The following is a 21,431-nucleotide window of genomic DNA, read 5'->3' on the forward strand; positions in this document are numbered from 1 at the left end:
CAGATAGACAGAGAGAAAACTGAGGCCCAGGGTCACACGGGAACTAAAAAGAGAAGAAAGAACGTGAGGTCCAGCCTCTGAAGTTTGCAGTCTTCTTCTGGAGATGAGGAATCAGCATTTTCTCCCCAGCCTCCTGGGGTCCAGCAAAGCCCACAGGTGGGAGTCACAGGAGCAGCCTTTAGCTCAATCAGAGAAAGAGCATTCTAACAACAGAAAAGAGGGCCTTGACGGGTAGTGAGCTCCCCGTCACCAGGGGTGTGCAAGCAGAGTGTGCAAGCCTGTGAAGGGTCAGTCACAGGGCAGCTTCTTTCAGCTCAGTCTCTGAGGCATACTTTCCTGCCATCTGGGACAGTCATCTGGTTGGAAAATGCTGAGCCCAGCAGGAGGTGATCAGACCTGGACTGCCGGTAGCCCCCAGCTCTGCTGCCTTCATGACTGAGTCGGGGATGGACGTGAGAACCACTGAAAGACACACTGAGATTTTTGCTGGGACTCCGAAGGAAAAGGACCCTCAGAGTATGTGGGTCTGGTTCTGCTGACAGCTGTCCTGCAACCCCCAGGGCCAGTGCTGCAGGGAGCACAGCCTAGATGGGCCACAGGACACTGGAAGCTCCTGGATCAAGCCACACCTGACGCCAGCCCACCGGGGCCTGTGGGGAAGGTGCACACATATGCCCTCTTCAGCTGAAGCCAGTTGCAGTCAGGCTTTCTTTCATTTTTTTGCATACAACTTGGGGCCAAAGCATCAGCTTGCCCCCGGGCCCCTGACACACCCTGCTCTGGCCCACCCGGGCCCTCAGGTAACCCCACGTCACGCTGCTGCTCCCCCTCCTCCGGGGGTCTTTGCTGCCCTAGAGAGAAGGCCTGTCTTCCTGAGCCCCTGAGCCCCGCTGTCCCTCTTTGCAGCCCTGAACCTCTCCTGGGGCCCCCTGTCTTCTTGCTCTGCTGGCAAGCCCCTCCTGTCTTCAGAGCCTGCTCTGGGAAGGCCCTCTTTCTCTGGGGGCCCCAGAGTGGCCCCGCCCAGTCCCTGGGCTTCCCTCTGCCCCAGCGTCTCCTGGATGTGCGGTCACGATGTGGTCGCCCCGAGACAGCGCCGGGGACTGGCCGTGGGCATGTGCTCTGGAGCCAGACAGCCTGAGTCCACAGCTGGCTTTGTCTGGGGCAGGCTGTGTGCCTTCAGGCACGTTACTCCACCTTTCTGGGCCTTAGCTGCCTCACTTGCAGGGATATTTCTTTTTTTTTGAAAGTCACTCAGTCCTGTCCAACTCTTTGCAACCCCATGGACTATACAGTCCGTGGAATTCTCCAGGCCAGAATACTGGAATGGGTAGCCTTTCCCTTCTCCAGGGGATCTTCCCAACCCAGGGATCGAACCCAGGTCTCCCACATTGCAGGCAGATTCTTTCCCAGCTGAGCCACCAGGGAAGCTCAAGAACACTGGAGTGGGTAGTCTATCCCTTCTCCAGGGGATCTTCCCGACCCAGGAATCAAACCAGGGTCTCCTGCATTCCAGGCAGATTCTTTACCAACTAAGCTATCAGGGATCCCAGGAAGCAGGGATCATAATATCCCCTATTTCCCTGAGCAGTCCTGAGTGCTGGCTGGTGCCTGTCCGTGTTCCTCCCCTTGAGGCCAGGGGCCACGGTGGGCAGAGGGCTGGGGAGGGAAGTCTCTCTCTCTGAAGGACTCACTTCCTCTAAGTGTGGGGAGGGCCCAGGGGTGGGGGCTGAAGACAGAGTGGGTCCCACCCACCCCGACCCTCCTCCCCACCCCAACCCTGTGCAGGGGCCCACCCTCTGAGTCATTCACTGATGAGTTACTGCAGGCCAAGGTGTGGCTGGGATGGCCTTCAGGTCCCCAAAGTGACATGAGTCATGACCTCATCCAGAGTGAAGGGTAGACAAAGTTGAGGTCAAAGGGCAGAGGCTGCCCAGAGCCTGGGGACCCAGGCCCCGCTGGCTGTCCAGCTCTGCGCAGAGATGGAGGCATGGGATAGGGGTGCCCCAGGGGGCCCGCACACCCTGGCCCAGCTCAGGTCCCCCCCTGGAGGGAGCCGATTCCATTCCCATCAGTGGAAGTAACGTTGGCCGACGCCCAGCCTGGCCAGCGCTGGGGAGGTGAGACACTGTCCCCAAGGGGGCTGATGTCTAGATGGGAGCCAGACCTAGAGGGTGACCGTATTGTGATGGAGAGCTGAAACAAGATCACTTTCTGTAGCAGGAAGCCCTACCGGCAGGTGCAAGACCTTGAGCCCCACAGAAAGCATCCCCTTGGCCCAAGAATTTGTGGGTGTTTCCTGGGGGGCGCTTCTCCCCCAGCTCACAGAGGAGGCGGAGTCTGCAGGGAGCAGGACTGTCCTTTGCCTGCCGCTGCTCTGCTGGTGGTCAGGAATGTGCTGGGCAACCCTTGGGGCCCTTGGGTGCCAGGCTATGGGGAGATTACCTTGGTCCCCCGGGCTATGTTTTGCTAGAGGGCCCCGAAGCAGAGTGTCGGGGCCCTCGCTGACTTGTTTCTGATGGCCTTCAGTCCTCTCGGGCCTCCCACCTCTTCTGGAACCTTCTTGCCCTACTGGGTTGTGGGCCACTAGTTGGATGGGCCGACCCAGCCGTGCACCGAACAAAGGTTCCTGGAGCTCTTTCCCTGTGGTTTAATGTGTCATGGGGGCAAGGACGTGCGCCGGGAAGACATGCTTATGAATCCGTGAGGCCGGTTCTCATCAATTTCAGTATCACACACTCTCGCTCCTGAATGAGCTTCCAGGATGTTCTGCCAGGCCTAGGCACCACTGCAGAGCTCCCCTGCCTGCCCGGGGCCAGTCTGAATCCCACCTGCTAACGAATGGCGTTTCTTGGAGCATGCCTAGGCTGCTTGCCCCTCGTTCCCACTGAGAGCTGTTTTCTGGGGAGCCACGTGGGACCCGCTATGGGGGTGCCTGGACATCCCGCAGCATCCTTTCTGAGGCTCCCCTGGGGATGCTCTCTCCTCTCCGTAGTGAGAAGTCAGGCTGCTCTGGAGTGACAGCTTGTTTCTGCAACACGGGCATCTCATCTCCATCCTTGCCCCGGCTGCTAGGAAGCTGGGAGCCAAACTTACAGCCACGCACTAAAACAGGGGTCCTCAGCCCCCAGGATCTGATGCCTGATGTTCTGAGGTGGAGCTAATGTAATAGAAATAAAATGCACAAAAAATGTAACACACTTGACTCATCCCGAAACCATCCCCTCCATCCCAGGTGGGTGGAAGAGTTGTCTTCAAGGAAACTGGTCCCTAGTGCCAAATAGGTTGGGGACCACCGCACCAAAAAATAGCATCTCAGGGCAACAATTTGTGGACCAGCCCTACCTCTGGCTTCCTGGCTTTTTGTTTTTCTATCACTCTTTTTGGCTTTACTTGGTTTCTCTTCTTTCCTTTTAATCTTGATCTTGTTTGTAAAGGGGCTTTAGTACTGAGAGCAGTGGTGGGGTGGGGGGGATTAAATGTAAATGAATAATAAACAGGAGGAACTTCCAACTTCCTTGAAGCTCCACCCAGGAGCATCCTAGAGCTTTGAGGATGCCCACCCTCAGCAGCCGTGAAATTAAAAGACGTTTGCTCCCTGGAAGAAAAGCTATGACCAACCGAGACAGTATATTAAAAAGCAGAGGCATTACTTTGCCAGCAAAGATTTGTCTAGTCAAAGCTATGGTTTTTCCAGTAGTCATGTATGGATGTGAGAGTTGGACCGTAAAGAAAGCTGAGCACCAAAGAATTAATACTTTTGAACTGAGGTGCTGGAGAAGACTCTTGAGAGCCCTTTGGACTGCAAGGACAACCAGTCCATCCTAAAGGAGATCAGTCCTGAGTGTTCATTGGAAGGACTGATGTTGAAGGTGAAGTTTCAATACTTTGGCCTCTAAGAGCTGATTCATTAGAAAAGACCCTGATGCTGGGAAAGATTAAAGGCGGGAGGAGAAGGGGATGACAGAAGATGAGATGGTTGGATGGCATCACCAACTCGATGGACAGGAGTTTGATTAAATTCCGGGAGTTGGTGATGGACAGGGAAGCCTGACGTGCTGCAGTCCGTGGGGTCACAAAGAGTCGGACACGACTGAGCGACTGCTGAACGGAACTGACCCTCAGGAGGGGCGGGGCTCTGGGGGAGACTGAGATTCGGGGAGAGGGGGTGGTGGTGAAGGATTCCTGCCACCTGAAGGGAAGCCCTGAAGGTGTCCTGGTTTGCACCCGGAGGCAGGACAGAGTCTGACCAGCAGGGGGCACTGCTCCCTCCGTCTCCTGGGCACTGCCAGGACACCTGGAACACGATTCCCTTTACCAACAGAGCACTTGGGGCCTCCAGACAGCCATGCTCACGGCAGCTTCTGCGACCAGGGGGCCTGCTCTTTCCAGGCAAAAACTAAGGCGACCCCAGGGGCCTGCACCCCAGTTTCAGATGGGAGAAGGAAAGCGAGGGATGGGTCCTTTCACTTAAGGCTTCAGTTTCCCCATCTGTTGTTTAGTCGCTCAGCTGTGTCCGACTCTTTGTGACTTCATGGCCTGTAGCCCACCAGGCTCCTCTGCCCATGGGATTCTCCAGGCAAGAATACTGGAGCGAGTTGCCATTTCCTCCTCCAGGGGGTCTCCCCAATGCAGGGATCGAACCCGCATCTCTTGAGTCTGGGGCATTGGCAGGTGGGTGCTTTACCATATACTTTAACAACTGTGTTCATAACAGCATGGCTTGGCCCCCCCCCCCCCCGCGCCCCCCCTCCAGTAATGCTGTGCAGCTTGTTTGATGCATGTAAAGCCATCATTCTGAGCAGGGCTCTCCAGACCTCAGCAGGTGGCCACAGGGCCTTGCAGAGAAGGTGCGGACCCTCAGCTCCAGGGTCTTCAGCCAAAGGCTTTCTCCGCCTGACAGGTCACCCCTCTGACTTGGCTTTGCTTCCGAGCCTTCACCCAGGGGGGAACTAGCTTCCTGCTGGACGCCAGCAGCCCCCAGGCCCACTACGACATCCAGACTCTACACCCTCTTGAAGATCACCTCCAAAGAGGGTTCTGTCCTCTCTCTCCTTGGACCACACCCCGCCCACAGCCCTCGTCACACTGCAGGCAGCCCAATCACCAGGCTCTGGGCCCTCGGGGCAGGGCCCCCGGCCTGGAGAGTCTTTTCCGAGAACGTGTGCAGAATAATCAGCCCCCTGTGGGCTGACTTCATGCCATGCCCCAACGCAGGGGACGCCCCCTATACCACACAGCCCTATGCCTTCCCCTTTCCCAGGGAGGAAACTGAGGCACAGGGCTGTCAGGTGACCCCGCCAGGGTCCCAGGGCACCGAGAGCTCAGCCGGAACCAGACAGACCTTGTGCGGAGCCCAGGGAAGCAACTCCTCTGAGCTCCAAGGGCCGGGGACGGTGGGGTGGAGGCGCTTCCTGGAGGTCTGTCCCCAGCCTCTCCCCAGGGGGGGCGATGTCCACCTCGACCGCCCGCGACCCAGGGGCCAGGCCTGTGAGTCCTGAGGGCACCCAGGCCCAGGAGGCCCGCGGTGGGGGTGGGGGCGCTGGGCTGTAGGGCAGGGAGAGGAGACAGGCTGGGGAGGAGGGCCCGGGACTAACGGTCTGGCCTTGCCCATTCTTTGAAGGGGGGAACCCGGAGGAGTAGCTGAGGTCACTGGAACTGGGACACGAACCGGGCCGGGTCAGAGATTCCCGGGTCAGAGATTGCCAGGGGCCTGCACGCGGGTGGCTCCTCCCCTACAAGGCCCCTGACACGCCGGGCGGGCCCGCTGTATAACCATCACCCGGTTCCCCAGGCCAGGCAGGCCCAGCTTTTGGCCGCGGGTGGGTCCAGGCCCCGGAAGGCCGGCGCGGGGGTGGAGGGGGGCGGCGGTTGGGCCGGGGCGGGGCTGGCGGAGGGGCCGGGCCGCCCCCTTTCTGCGAGGGCGGGCGGCCGGCGCCTTAAAACGCGGCAGGGCCGGCCGCCCCGCAGACCGTCGGCCCGGCCGGCACGGGGCGCCTCTCTAGTCCCCCGCCGCCGCGTTCCCCGCGCCCCGGGCATGTCCCTGCGGTCCCGGCGCCCGCCCGCCTGAGCCCAAGCCGCCGGCGCAGGTGGCCGCGTTCCCTCCGTCGGCGCCCGGAGCCGCGGCCTCGGTGCGCGCCCCCTCCCCGGGCCGGTCTCCCGCGCTGCCGCCCGCCGCCGGCCGGTCTGCCATGCAGGCGCGGGCGCTGCTCCTGGCCGCGCTGGCCACCCTGGCGTTGGCCCGGGAGCCCCCAGCCGCGTCGTGCCCCGCGCGCTGCGACGTGTCGCGGTGCCCGAGCCCCCGCTGCCCCGGCGGCTACGTGCCGGATCTCTGCAACTGCTGCCTGGTGTGCGCCGCCACCGAGGGCGAGCCGTGCGGCCGCGCCGTCGACTCGCCGTGCGGGGAGAGCTTGGAGTGCGTGCGCGGGCTGTGTCGCTGCCGCTGGGCGCACGCTGTGTGTGGCACCGACGGGCACACCTACGCCAACGTGTGCGCGCTGCAGGCGGCCAGCCGCCGCGCGCTGCAGCTCTCTGGGACGCCAGTGCGCCAGCTGCAGAAGGGCGCCTGCCCATCGGGTAAGCGCTCGGCCGGGGAGGGAGCGCCAGCATCGCTGAGGGGGATAGGGGGGGCGGATGAAGAAGCGTCTCCTGGGAAACGGGGCTCAGAGCCAGGGCGGAGCGCTCCCCAGGGAACAAGTGACGATTTCTTTTAGAGATCTCTAACCAGGCTTCCGGTTTTCAGGTCGGGGAACCAAGACGGGGAGAAGTAAAGTGCTGTCCCCAAGGTCGCAGAAGTAGCCCACCGGTGGTGAGACCAGGGGCTCTCTGACCACCCCCGTGGGCCTAGTCCGCCCAGCATTTCTCCAGCCTCATTAAAATGTACCCACCTTGTGTCTCGTTTCCCCTGGTCCCCATATCCCTGCGCTGCCTGGGTGCTGGATGCAAAGCACTCTTTTCTGGCCTTCGATGTCTGGATATTCATAGGACAGCAGTTGAGCCACATACAGCGTTTTCTTTTTTTTTTTTTGTACTGCATTTAAAATATGTCTCTGGAAGGTCGTTTAGGAATGGTGAGCCAGCGGGTGGGGTCTCTGGACTGCGTGAGGGGCTCTGGACACGAACTGGGCCGGGTCAGAGATTGCCCGCGGCCTGCATGCGGGTGGCTCCTCCCTTACAAGGCCGGGGTGGACAGGCCGTGGGGTAAGAAATCTCTCAGTCCCATCAAAGCTTAGAGCATGCGTGCGTGTGTGTGTGCTAAGTCGCTCAGTCGTGTCTTTGTGACCCCAGGGACTGTAGCCCACCAGGCCCCTCTGTCCATGGCATTCTTCAGGCAAGAATTCTGGAGTGGGTTGCCATGCCCTCCTCTAGGGGGTCTTCCCCACCCAGGGATGGAAGCCACATCTCTCGTCTCTTGCCTTGGCAGACCAGCTCTTTACCATTGAGCCACGGGAGAAGCCCAATCTTAGAGTAGACCCCCTAACCTGGGGTTGGCTCCAGGTGGCTTCTTGCCACACAGGCTGACCCTGTGAAAGAAAATGCTAGAAAACCCTGCTGTGCCCATGATCGTCTGGGGCATCTCTTGGGAAGGCAGGCTCCCCCGTTGGTTCCTAGGCGCTCTGAGCACAGCACCCTGCGCTGAGTTCACAGCAACCGAGAGGAATCAGGCTCCGTGTGTGCCCTCAGCCCACAGCTGGGGAGATGCTGACCCCCAGGATGGGCTCCACCGCGGGCACAAGGCCATCTGGCTCTTCTGGGAAGAGAAGGCAGTGTGAACCGCCGCATGGAGACCTTACCGTGTGTGGTGAGCCAGGTCAGGGAGAACAGGCAGCCCAGAGCAGCTGGTGTGCAGAGGTGTGTGTGTGCACGTGTGTGCGAATGTGTGCATGCACATGCGTGTGTGCATGCCCTTGTGTGTGTGCATGTGGGTGTGTGTGCGTGCATGTGTGTGTGTGTGTGTGCACGTGTATGCATGTGTGCATGTGTGTGACACCCAAGGCTGGACAGCTTGTCAGGGACCAGGACCATGCATGTCCCATAAACACTGTACCTTAGATTTCACCCTGTAGGCCAGGCTTCCCAAATCGGGTCTGGGATTCTGAAAACAAGTGTCCTGGGGCCCAAACGTTCTTGAAAGTAAACTCCAGCCCTGCAGTGGGGAGTCACATTCAACTTGAGTCTTTCAGAGCTCCTGAGAAAGCCTGCAACAAGGTTAAAAAAAAAAACAAAAAACCCAAAATGATAAAAACCCAGGGTTTCCCAAGAGAACTTCAGCAAAGAGCTCCTTCCTGGGAGAATGCACAGGACCTCCCCCTGGCACGCCGGGGTTCCAGGGAGCCTGGTTTGGGAAACATTATGTGGGATTAGCCGTGATTATATGGGACCGCCTTTGAAGGTTTTTAAGAGAAGTGAGTGTGACGTGGTCAGGCTTGTGCTTGGATTGTGCCTGGGAGACTGGGGCTGTGGGGCCACTCGATGTCACAGGGGTGGAAGTTATCATTTACTGCGTGCCCACTGCACCCTCTGCCTTGGAGCTCAGAGCCAGCGGGCCCATCTCAGGCCATGCTGGCAGGTCAGACAGGCAGAGGGCTCAGGGTGGGCTCCCCAAAGCCAACTCTCCCAAGTAGTGGATGCTCTTAGAGTCAGGCTCCAGGGCACCAGGGGCTGGAGTGGGTTGGAGGTGGTCTAGGCATTTTGAAGCCTTTATTTTCTTTAATAACTTAAATGTTGTATTCTTTTTTAAAATGTTCATTTACTTGGCTGCGCCGGGTCTTAGTTGAGGCCCAGGGGATCTTTAGTTGTGGTTGGTGAACTCTTAGTTGTAGCAAGTGGGACCTAGCTCCCTGGCCAGGGGTTGAACCTCGGGCCCCCCACTTTGGGAGCACAGAGTCTTAGCCCCTGGACCACCAGGGGTGTCATGAAGCCTTTCTTCTTGGCTGATGGAGTCCCACCTTGCGAAGCCCCTGCTCTGTGTGTCCTGCTCGCTGTGGGCTGGCAACAAGGCCCTTGCAATGAGGCAGAGCCCGGCTGGGCCCTGGAGAAACGGATGGTGAGGGAGACACGGGAGGCTGAGCGGAGAATGGTAGCGTGGCGGCCACAGGCAGACGCAGAGGGCTCAGGGGCGGAGTGGGAGGCCCACAGCTGGGGCTGGCCCTGCCCCTCTTCCGAACGCGGTGCTGCCCGCGAGGCCCTGCTCCTCGGTTTCCTCATCTGTCAAGCGGGACGAATGCTCAGTTTAGGTGAATTGGTGCAGAGAGTAGTGAGCTGCGGCTCGCAGACACGAGCCTCCAACCAGCGGTCGCCAGACGGCCGGTTACTCTGTGTGTCATGATCGCACTTCTGACGCCTCCCACCACCCTTTCCATCAGCTGGTGAGGCCTGGGAGCCACCCCAGAGGCGGAGCTCCAGTGCTGAGCGGCGGGAGGTGACCCGGGCTCTCTGGACAGGTGATGGGGAGGACGCAAGGAGCTGTGAGCCGGGCAGAGGCAGAGGGACCGGCTGCACCGGGCGGGCGCTCAGATCGCAAGCCCTGTCTTCAGAGTCCCCCAGGGTAGGGGACGCCCAGAGGGGGCTGCGGCCATTGGAGGGCGGGGCGGGGAGGGGCGGGGCGGGGCGGGGAGGGGCGGGGCGGGGCGGGGCGGGGCGGGGCGGGGCGGGGCGGGGCGGCCTGGGTGGGCGGGGCCAGATGGGCCCAGCCTCCCTCGATCTGGTCTGCGTGCGGCCCGCCCCTGCTCCCGGCGCCCGGGGAACTGGGACCTCAGACACCCGGCTTCCCGCGAGGCGGCAGGGGCAGAGTCCAGCCCCTGTGGGACTGGAGCCGATCCCGGGCTCCGACCGGCGCCGTCTCACTTGGCGAATAGGTTCCTTACTCATGCACCCGAGATGTGCTCATGGAGGCAGGGAAGGGCCAAGTGATGGGGCTGAGGTCACTCGGCTGGGAAATGACAGAGGCAGGCCTGGCCCGGGTCCAGCTGGCGCTCTTCTTCAGGCAGGGCGGCGGGCCCCCGAGGTCTGGGGTCAGGATCAGGCCTGGGTCTCCAGCGCCAATAGGCTCAACCTCTATAGAGCAACCTTGGCGGTGTTACCCGCTCCCCCAGCCCGGGCCCTCCCCAGGGCCTGGTCAGAAATCACTGGGTGATGTCCACGTGTAGCCGCAGGTAAGGGGCTACTGTCTCCAGCATATCCCCCTGGACGTGAGTCCTGCCGGCTCCACCCTCACTTGCCTTCGGATGCACGCAGGGTCCTGTCTCCAGCCCCCTCCTTCCCTGAGCCGGAGTCTTGAGTCTCAGCTGGCCCTTATCCTCAACCGACAGGACCACCCCTGAGGAGTTTAGGTCAGAAGGCTCCGTCACGCTTTGACCCCTTACTTCCCCTCATTTCTCACTCCCTGTCTGCAGGAGGGTCCTCAGCTCGACCTTGAGATGCTCCCCCCAGGGTCCCTCCAGCCATGCTGGCCTCCGCGGACCTTTTCCGCCTCCCTCATCCTCCCTTCGGTCACTTCTTCACACGGCGGCCAGGGTGACCGTGATAAATCCGTGCTGCCCATCACGGGTGGGACCCTTGCAGCAGTTCCCAGCACCTACCCTGGGCCCCAAACCCCTGTGCCGTCTGGCCCTGCCCACCCCTCCAACACCGTCTCCTCCCCTGCTCCAGCCACACTGGGCTCCTTTCCACCTCAGGGTCTTTGCAAATGCAGTGTCTGCTGCACCAAATTCCCATTCCTTCACCTTCATAGGACCGAGTCCTCAACTTGCCTTAGCCTAGATGAGCGGCCCTGCCTGACTGCCTGGGTAGTCCCTTGCATCAGCCTCATGGGCACACCATGGGGACTCCTCTGTACCACCTCTCATTTCTTCTCTGACTCAATGTCTTATTTTCAACTTCACCAGGCTCTGAGCCTCACAGGGCGGACGTCTGGTCTGTTTGTTCTCTGCAGGCCTGGTCCAGCAGCTGAGCTCAGTTGGTGCCGTTAGAATGAAAGGCCGGCCCACATGGTGGGTGTCTCTCCTTGCATACCCCCCAGTGATGGTGGGCTCACTACCTACCCAGGGAGCTTTTGCACCTTCCCATGTTTGTGCAAGGCAGATGCTACGTGTTGGGGATGAGTATCCATCAAGGGGAAAGTAAAGGCCAGAAAGCTGCGTCTGCATGGAGCAGAGAGGTCCCTTTTCACAGCCTCTGCCCACAGCTGCAGACCAGCAGGCCTGCGCGTCTGCAATTCAGAATTTCAAGCCCTGGGGCAGTTCATTCGTTCTCAGTCGCTGAGAGGTCAGTTGTCCGACCCTGTCCCTGGGATTTTCCCAGCAAGAATCCTGGAGGGCAATTCACAACGTGGCATTTAATCATCAGCTTTTATTGTTCAGCCCCAGAGCAGGTGCCAGTGGAGACTCTGGGCTCTGTTTATTTAAGAGCTTTGTTGACTTTCGGTGTTTAATCCTCTTAGCAGCTTCCCGGGCCTTGCACTCAGGACTCACCAGGGCCCCCACCTCTCCCCTCCCCCTGCCCAGACCAGGGGCTGAGTTGCAGCCTCTGGTGGCTCCTGAGGACCCGTGAGGAGCCAGGGATCCGGCCAAGAGGAGCTTAGGGCCTGGACTGCTGTGCCGCCATCCTTTCCCGGCCAGGGCTTGGCCTGGACGGCACCCTCACCCCGCTGCCTCGCACTCCCTAAAGCTGGTCTGGAGGTGCGCTGGGATCCCACAGCACCCCATCCGGTCCTGCCTTCCCCAGGCCTGTCCCCTTCCCATGCACCTCCACACGGGACCCCCTCTTGCCTTTGGGGACCAAGCAGGACTTTCCATGCAGCCCACCGGCTCAGTATATCCTGGGCTCTGCTTCCTGACCACCACCACCACCAGCCAAGTCCCTGTGAAATCCTTGATCATCTGTGCCGTGAAGGGGAGGGAGAACACATCTCTGGGATGAGAAGAGGGAGCAATCAGGGAGAGCTTCCTAGAGGAGGTGGCATCTAAACAGCTGTGGAGATGGCCGATGCAAGCAGAGCCTGTGCAGAGGAGGATAGCAGGAAATGCTAAGCATAGGCGGGAGGAGCAGTGAGGGTGAGCCATCTTCAGGAAGTGAGAGACCCCTGAAGCTTCTGGGTAACAGGTGTGCAGAGCGGGGCATGGGGCCCAGCTCGTGGGAGTCTGGTGCCTGAGTGGGTCTGAGCTCGGCTAGCAGCTGAGGGGGACAGGCCCCAGAGGCTCTGGGGTCTCATGACTGAGAGGGCAGGGCGCAGGGCAGGCGGGTGGCTGGGCCTGTCCTGAAAGAGCAGGTTTGGAGAGCTCTGCTTAGGTTCTGGCGTGGGTTCTGGCGTGGAGGGTGTCCAGTGGGAGACGGGCTTCTGCGGCAGGAGCCTGGCTGGCGAGCGGCCCTGTCCCTGGGTTGGTGCTGCTGTGCTGCTCTGTTTGCACCATTGAGAGGGGGCGGCCGAGTTTGGGGCAGGGCCGCAGGCTCATCGCCCCTCCAGACTGTGGGGGGCCCCTCCATGACCTGCGGGGCCCATGGAGCCCCACCCCCACCCCGTCCAAATCCAGGTCTGAGCTTGTCTTCAAGTAAGTCCACATCCCAAGGGAACCCGATGGTGACCACCCAACCACTTGGGGGGATGAACTGTCCTGAGTCTGTCATGCCGCGAGCATTGTGCCGGGGGAGCCGGAGTCCAAGTGTGCCAGGCTCAACCCACTGACGGCGTCCACCTGGCCTGACACGTGCCCCTCGGCTGCCGAAAGGCTGGGAGAAATGAGGACAAGCAGAGTCACGTGGCCTCCTTGCAGGCCCGGGGTTCATAAAAACCAGGTGTGGAGCGGTGGGCCGCTGGCTGAGTCCCGCCAGAGGGACTGAAAGCCACCTCTTCCTAGGCTGCTCTGATGGAGAGAAGCCAGCAGGCTTTACCAGGGTCAAAGGTGAGGCCTTGTGCTGCAGGCTAAATGCCCGTCGTGTCTGGGTGTATTTGTCATGGCCCTTATAAGAAAAGACCCCAGCAAGGTGCAGTGGCCTGCCCAAGATCAGCAGGTGGGAAGAGACAGCTCTGCCCTGAGACTGGTCTTGGACACTGGGCAGGCCTCCAGCACCTTGAGGAGTGGCCTCCCAGCTTTGAAAAAAGGGTTGAATAGTTGGAGAAAGAAAGAAAGCACAGACTCCTTGTCCTAGAGTAGCATAGACATGGCCAGGACGTGTGGGTGTGTGTCTCCCCAAAAGAACACCAGGTCTGCTGCAGAGGGGAGCAGGGGGCCCCTGGAGTTGTGCCGCACACAACCTGCCCGACTGTATGCTTTAGCCCTCTAGCAGAGCCAGGACTGAGACCCAGTTCTGTTTGAGTTCCACCACTTCCCGAGGTGAGGCCCTGCAAGTCTAGGCTCTCCACACCTCAGCTTCCCCATCTGTGAAGGGGGGGCCAACAGACCCTCCTCCCTGGATCACTGACAGTCGATGAGATAGTTTACCCCCATGTAAGGGTTAACAGGCCTTGGTGGGAACAAACCTAAACATTGCCAAGCGGACGTTTCTGACGTGCATGGAGTTTATGAGAGGGAGGCAGGGCCACTGAGGATGGGAAGGAGCCAGAAGGCAGCGCTGGCAGAAAGGCTGCCATGTGCCAGGCCTTGCCCACGGGGGTTCCACTGGCCTCGTTTAGCCCCCACGTCACAGCTGAGTCAACTGATGGGCCAGAGGAGTCAACTGATGGGCCAGTAGGGCAGGGAGGGCTTCCTGTAAGAGGAAGACCAGGGGGTTGACCCCACCTTAGCTTCTGGGTGGCCTGGAGTCCTGCCTGGCCTGTGGGGCCCCTTCATAAAGCGCAAACAGGCTGGTGGAAGAGCCCTCTGCTCCGTGGTGTTGGCTGCAGCTGCAGTGGGATTCATAGCCGGAAGAGCTGGGCTGGCCCCAAGCTGAGGACCGGCCATGCCAGGCTCTCCTGGGAATGGGACAGCCCGCCACCCCGGACAAGGACAAACGAGGAGAAAGAGACGTGTCAGGGGTCGGGGGACCTGGCTGGGGGAGTCTTGCTGAGTGCCCTGACCTCTCTGAGCCTTTTTCCTCGCCTGTACAATCGTGATGATCCCTGCCCTGCAGAACAGCTGTGAAAAATCCCTGAAGCCTAAATGCCCGGAGCCTGGGCTGGCGTGGCCTGTGGAGTGGAGGTCTGGCTGCAGCCCTCAGCCCTGTGTTCCAGGGATGGGAGCCTGGGGGTCACAGACAGCAGGGGTCCCCCCTCCCTCCTACCCCACCCCTGGAGCCGCAGCAGGATCTGAAGTCACCGTCTTTGGCTGCGGGGAGACAGTTCACTCCGGGACAGGCATGTTTTCAAGAAAAAGAAAAACACAGGCAGGGAGCCATCCTGGGAACTAATTAGATCCGGAAGGCAGCCCCTGGGGCTGCAAAGCGGCCCCTTGTGGGTGGTGGGTGGGGCCTGGGGGTGTGGACGAGAGGCCGCGGAGGAGCCCCTGGGACGATGCACCCACTCTCAGGGCCCCCGTTCCCTGAGGCTCTCTGCTCACTGCTGTGGGTCGGGGTGCCCAGGCCATGGGGACTTTCTCGAAGGACAGGTCTGGGAGGGGGTCACACAGGACCTTGGGCCCCAGATGAGACAGCTTGGTGCCTGAGCCCACTGAGTCAGGCAGGGCGGCCTCCCCAGGGGCAGTGTGTGGGCCTGGGCCTGGGGGTCTGCAGGAGAAGGACTGACTACAAAGGCAGGGGGCCACTTCAGAACATGCGTGCTTGGGGAAACACAGGCGAGGCCACCGGGAGGCGAGTACGGCACTAAGAAGGCTGCAGGACTAAAGGGGAAGCCCCGGTCCCCGAGCCCTGGGAGAGGTTGCCATCCGGCCTGCAGGCTGTCAGCACTGTGGATGGATGGGCCCAGCCTGGGGCCTTGTGGGCACCTGCTGATGATTCCTCCATCCTCAGTTCTTAGCTGACTGCTGGGTGATGACGGGGGTAGCGGGGGAGTCTTCTGATTGCAGGATGGGCAGTGACCTCCGAGTTAGAGGGAAAAGACCTGAGTCTCAGTCCTGGCTCTGCCCGCTGTGTGCTAGACAGGTGAGGTGTACAGTTGGGCAGGTTGCGCATTGCACAATTCCAAGGGCAGCTGCCACGCTGTGATCTCTGTTAATAATGGCCCCGGGGTTGTACAGTTCACAACCTGTGCGGCAATACAAGTGGCCCTGGGTGGGGTGTCTGGGCCAGTCCCTCTGCCTTCCTGGGCTGGGACTCCCCCGCCCCCATTCCCCGGGCCGTTGTGAGCACCCAGAGTCAGCACACACAGTAGAGCCTCTTTCAGGGTCCGCCACTGTCAGCCCTCCGGGAAGCGCTGCCACACAGAAACGCAGGAGGCGGGCCCTGGGCACACTTGGCTCTTTTCCCATCCCCAGGAGGTGCCCCTGGACACCTGGCCTTGACTGCTTTGCTCTGTTTTCAAGTTCTTCCTGGCTAGGACTTCCAAGGCCTGCGGACTAGAGCTAACACACACACACAAAATGCTAACAGCTGAATCTGGTCAAGACTGACTGTTGACTTCAGAACTCTGGCTCCAGGACAGGGTGAGGCCGGGGTGGGGGTTGTCAAAAACCCCCCAAATAAACAGAGTCCGCCTCCCAGCCGTGGGGCCCAAGGTTTTCATGTGGAGCGCGGCGGTGGGAACCGCGTCTCTCGTTTCCCACTGATTCATGGGATGATTCATCTGTGTGTGGGGAGGCGGCCCAGGAAACCCGCCCTGCCCCGCCTCCCCCCCCATTCCCACCACCCACCTCGCCCTCTTAAAGGGACAGGACCTGGTTCCGGGGAGGGGAGGGTTGCTGTGAACCAGCTGGCTGACCCAGGAGCTCTGCAGGGGCCCAGGGTCAGGGAGGACAGAGGTTCTGGAGGCACCAGGCCTGTGTCCACCCTCAACTGTCTTTATCTCCAGCCGGCGAGACCTGCTTAGCAGGCTGAACAACCTTTGTGGTGGTGTTTGTAGACCTACTGTGTGCTGCTGGGTCAGTTGGGGTCTGGCAGAGCATCCCTGCTCTCCATCCTTCCCACCCTCCCCCTCTCAGGGGCTGCCTTGGGGGTCGCCTCTGCTGGTGACAGCTGGGCTGTGGGGCATCCCAACAGGTCTGCTGTGTCCCAAAGGAGCTGGTGCATGGGTGGGAGGTAAGTCCTGCCCACCTTTTCCCTGGGGTTCCTGCAGCCACCAGGGCCCTGCCGCTTGCGGCACTGGAAACACCGTGCAACCTCTTGCTCTCACACCCCCCTAGCCCAGCGCACACATGCGCACACACATACATGCAAACACACGCACACGCACACACACACACACTTGTGCACACACATGCACGCACATGCGCGCGAGCACACACACGCACACACACACACTTGTGCACACATATGCACACACTTGTGCACACACATGCACACACGTGTGCGCGAGCACACACACACGCATGCACACACAGCCCGGGCCAGGCCTCCCTCTCTCCCGTCTCTGTTTTATCTGTGTCTAACTTGCCTAGGGGAGAACCTTCAGGAAATCCACAAACCGAAGCACAGTCGCCCATCGCTCTGCCTCTGCCCTGGTGGCCACCATGAAATCTTGTGATGTGTTTTCCCACCAGCCTGTAACCTGTGAATGTTTTACAGGGGGGTTTTGTTTTCAAGTCGTTACATGAAATCGAGTGTGGCCTATTTCAGCTCATCTCTGGAGAGGCTGCATTGGAAAGAAGAGCATTTGGGGGACGGTCCATGTGAGGTCCGGATCTGCAGGCGGCCGGGTCAGCGCCTCAGCGGCTTGGGCAGCTTGGGGCACGCTCTGCCAGCTGGCAGGACCTGCTGGGCAGGGTCAGCTGGCGGGGAGCAGACGTACCTAAAGCTCTGGAGTCCCTGAGATCGGGGATGGAGTCAGAGTCCCAGAGGTCGGGGATGAAGTCCCTGAGATTGGGAATGGGGTCCCTGAGATGGGGAATGGGGTCCCTGAGGTCAGGGATGGAGTGAGAGTCCCTGAGGTTGGGGATGGAGTCCCTGAAGTTGGGGATGGAGTCAGAGTCCCTGAGGTTGGGGATGGAGTCAGTCCCTGAGGTTGGGGATGGAGTCAGTGTCCCTGAGGTTGGAGATGGGGTCCCTGAGGTTGGGGACGCGGTCCCTGAGATGACAGACAGGGTCCCTGAGGTCAGGGGTGGGGTCTCTGAGGTTGGGGATGGGTTCCTAAGGTCGGGGACGGGGTCCCTGAGGTCGGGGATGGAGTCAGAGTTCCTGAGGTTAGGGATGGAGTCAGAGCCCCTGAGTTTGGGGACGGGGTCCCCGAGGCCAGGAACGGGGTTGCATGGTGGCACGGCCTCTGGCCAGATGCTCTCACCCTTCTCTGCCTTGTTCACACTGGGTCCAGTTTGCGCTCAGCCAGACCCACCTGGAGCTGCCCTCGTGCTGTGTCTTTGCACCTCTGCTCCCACCACCCAGTGCGCCCTTCCAGGCACTGGACTCCACAGCACACCCCAGGCCTGCCTCAGTCCCATCGCTGGTCGCACAGTGCTGGGACTGGCCGGTCACTGACCCGTTCCCAGCATGGGCTGTGTGCCCAGAAGGCGCTCGGCACCCCATGAGAGCGAGCGCAGCAGACCAGGCTTTATGCCGGGAGCCCCAAGGAGGATCTGGGAGAAACCTGCCGGCAGGGCGGGGGAACTACCTGGAGGAGGAGGGGCTTGAGCTGCACCTGGGAAGGCCGGAGCATCGTGGTGGGGAGGGCTAGGGAGATGCGGGTGGGAGGAGGCACAGACAGCGGGTGACGGAGCAGGGCCTGGGGGTAAGTGGCCCCACCGGGAGGGGCGACACCTGGCCTTGCCTGCCCCAGTGCAGAGGGGGGGTGGGCACGAGCCCAGGCTAAAGAATATCCAGGCCTAGTGCCAAGCCCTCCCCTGCCTGGGTTGTCAGGGAACCTTGGGGACATGGGGTTGCCTGGTAGGGGAGAACTTTGTGAGACCACAGAACCTGAAGTGGCCCCTCTGCCTTGAAGGCAGACGTGAATGCAGGTTCCCAGCGCCCTTGGACAGGGCCGCAGAGCTAGGCTCAGCCTCCACGGGCTAGCTGGCCAGTAGCTTCTCCTCCAGAATTTCGGGGACCACTAGCAATCCACATGGAAATAAGCGTGCTGGGCACCTGTGTGTGCTGGGAGCCTGGGGTGGGCCCCAGGTCTCTGACCACGACCTCTGAACCTGAAATGCCACCCCTCCACTGGGCTCTGCCTCTGCAGGGGGTCCCTGGCGGCCCGCAGTTTGATCGTCAAGGAGCCAAGAGTGGGGCATATCCCAGCTAGGCTCCGCCACCCTGGACAGGCGGCCTTTGATTCAGGCTGACTGCGGGAGGCTGGGTCCTGAACGGTCAGTGACCATGGGCTGATTGAGAGGCAGACATCACAGGATCAGTGGGGTGGGCCCTCCTCGCCTCCCCTGACCACAGAGCCCAAGGCAAGCTCTCTTCTGGGCCCCGAGTCCCAGTCAGGCTTTAATGCACAGTCAGGGCCTTGAGTGGGGGATCCGGCAGGGAGGGGGTCCCTAAGGTGGGTGGCCTAAGGGTCACCTAAGGGAGATCTGTGGCCCCGTCCAGAGCCTGGCTCTCCTCCAACGGAGCTTCTGTTTTTCTACCTTCAGGATGGAACTGATGACCCCTGCCCTGGCCGCCCCCTGGACAGCTGGGGAGATGAGTCTGGCTGTGGGTGGGGACCTCACTTGTCCACAGAGGCTTCCGAGGCCCTGACCGTGGGCATGCGCTCCTTCCCGTCCCTTTGGACGTCCGGAAAAACCAGATTTTCTCTAGATCCTGGTGTCCAGTCACTTCCCAGAGACCCTCAGCTACAGAGCTGGGCTTTACGGGCTGAGCCCTCTTTGCTCAGCACCTTCAGGGAGCCTAAGGTTTGAAAGTCACGGCCTGTTCCCTCAGCTCCCTGGAGCGGGCAGGGGTGGAGAGGCCCAGAGACTGTAAGCGATTTGCCTAAAGCCACACAGCTGGAGCCCAGCCTGTTGCTCCTTTCGGGCCCTGGGAGCCTCTTAGAAGCAGTGCTGAGCAGCACGGGCTCCAGATGACCCTGCTGTCTAGTGGAGGACCTGGGAGACCCCAGCACGTGCCCACAGGGAGACCAAGGGGAGTGGGTCTCGTGGCACCCACATGCCTCAGGCCTGCGGTCCTGGCAGGCGGCTGCTGATGGCAGCAGAAATCTGAGCCAGTGAAAGCTCCAGGGAAGGTCGCGAGCTGCCTGGCAGGCCGTCCTGGGGCCGGGCCAAGCTCGACACATGTGGAGGGGCCCTGGCAACTCAGATGGCGGCAGCCCGACGTGGCCCAGGAGGGGGCCGCCCCACGGCCGGGGTCTTCGGCCGTGATCTTGTCCGACCACTGCTCGGGCCCAGGGCCTGCAGGGACAGGCCAGAGCTGCAAGCTGGGGTGGGGGACGGTTTCCTCACACCAGCACACTGCTGTCTAGGAGAGAAAGGGCAAGGGCCCTTGGCGGCTGGCCCAGATAGATCCAGCCCGAACTTTCTGTGAGTGCTATGTGTCCTAGCGTAAGTGTCCTGGCCTCTCTGAGCCTCCTGGCCGCCCTGGCAATATAAGGTGGGGAAGCCGGGCATCCGCCACCCTTGGGACGAGGAGCCCTGTGCCTGGAGGCCTGGGCCGCACTAATGCACCTCGTTCTTCCTGCCAGTGCAGGTCTCCACCAGCTGACCAGCCCGAGGTACAAGTTCAACTTCATTGCTGATGTGGTGGAGAAGATCGCGCCAGCTGTGGTCCACATAGAGCTCTTCCTGAGGTGCGTGGAGCCCCTCCTACCCCCACCCCCACCATCTGCTGGGCCCAGACTAGGCTCGACCCCAGCACTGGGGGGAAGGGGGCCAGTAGAGACGAGAGTGGCTGTGGAGTCCAGCGGACCCTGCTCAGACTTCCTGGTCGCTGTTGTCCTGGGGAGGACGCCCCTCCCCGACCTTGACCTCGTGGCCTAAGGAGGCAGAAAGCAGCTCGCACTTGACCCAGCTGTAGCAGCTGCTGCAGGGTCACGGGGGTTGTCTCAGCTGATAGCGCCCTGCAAACCCCCGGCTCCCGTGGAATCCTGGGGTCTCCTCCCAGACCAACTTCGACACTGCAGCTCTGTCTTAACCTCACGGCCGCTGTGTGTGGAGGGGGCTGGCAGGGGCCCAGACGGGACACACAGGATCAGACCCCCCCCTTCCATCCTGTTGGGGTCGGAGGGAGCCAGCCCCTTGCATGCCATGCTGCTCGAGGGGACTGTTACCAAGGCCTCAGCCACAACCCCGGGGCCTCGCTTGACTTGACTTCACAGCTTTCCCCAAGCAGTGGGGGCAGCCAGCGTCATCAAGCCCCCCAAAGCACAGGGGACGAGGCAGCCCGCCCCCAACCCCACCCCCGGGCAGGGGGCCAGGAGTGGGCAGAATCGCTCCCACGCTGACTCCTGACCCCGGCACGGGACCCCGCCCCTGCCCACTGGCCGTGGAGCTTGATCAGTGGGAGCCCCTGTGTCCCGCCCCCAACCTCTGGAGGCCTAGGGGCTGAGCAGATGCCGGGCACGAGCTCAGCACGGTCCTCGGAACCTGCTCTGTGCCCATCGCCACACGGGCTGCCCTTCCTGCCCTTCTGAGCTTCTCCCATCGCCCCAGCCTGGTGCCGCTTCCCGGAGGAGATAGCCAGGCCCAGCAGCCCACACCTCAGCGCTGACCGACAGCACGTGCACCGTACTCCGAGGCCCTCCCACGGGTCAGGAAGGCAGGCTCCCATGTCCCCATTTCTGGATGTGGAAACAGAGGCCCAGGCAGCTGCCCCAAGCTCAGGGCTGCCCCCCGGGTCTCTGGCATCTCAGAGCCAAGCCCATCCCCCTGCAACACGCTGACCCCTCACTGCCTTTTCCACGGGCCCCAGACCCTGAAATGTGTCTTTAAGGAAACGACAGCCGAACGTGTGAATGGCCCATTCTTGGCCTTGCAGGTGGCTTGTTGGGGGGCAGCGTCCTTCCAGACACCAGCCCTTGAACCAGATAGTTGCTGACTACAGTGGGAGGCAGCAATGGTGGGTCCAGCCTTCCTTGGAGGCTGATGTCTTGGGGTGGGGGCAGGGTGAGGCCGAGGTGGACACCATCCCAGACACGGGCAGCATGGTCCTCCAGCACAGGCACCTCCGGCTGTGACCTCGGAGTGCACAGGGAGAGGCCCTGGACTGCCTGGGGCTCATCCTCAGACCTGAGGCGAGTCCTGCACCCAAGAGGCCCTGCAATCGGGTGCAGCCACTGCTCAGGGAACCGCACGGAACCGGGTGGAGGCAGGAGCCGGTCTCAGGCCTGAGCAGACAGATGCTCTGGTCACCACTGGAGGGGCTGAGTGGCCAGGCTGCCCAGGTCAAAGCCTGGCTCTGCCCTTCCCCTGCCTCACCCGGGGGGATGGTTCATGTCCATGGGCCTGGGTCCCCACCTGTGA

The 21,431-nt window shown here is 61.3% G+C and overlaps 1 protein-coding gene across 2 annotated transcripts in view; it reads left to right on the forward strand.

The window, feature by feature from the left end:
- Window positions 1-5,955: 5,955 nt before the first annotated feature.
- The window catches only part of HTRA3 (HtrA serine peptidase 3), a 29,485-nt gene continuing 14,009 nt past the window's right edge, over window positions 5,956-21,431 (forward strand). Inside the window, exons 1-2 of one of the 2 annotated variants that reach the window (XM_040237631.1) lie at window positions 5,956-6,573; window positions 19,660-19,759. In XM_040237631.1, coding sequence (XP_040093565.1) covers window positions 6,189-6,573; window positions 19,660-19,759 — 485 coding nt within the window. In that variant the 5' untranslated portion in view covers window positions 5,956-6,188. The remainder of the gene's footprint in view (window positions 6,574-19,659; window positions 19,760-21,431) is intronic. The other variant, XM_040237630.1, reaches the window with a different exon arrangement.

This window comes from Oryx dammah, unplaced genomic scaffold (assembly GCF_014754425.2).
Source record: "Oryx dammah isolate SB20612 unplaced genomic scaffold, SCBI_Odam_1.1 HiC_scaffold_3, whole genome shotgun sequence".
NCBI lineage: Eukaryota > Metazoa > Chordata > Mammalia > Artiodactyla > Bovidae > Oryx > Oryx dammah.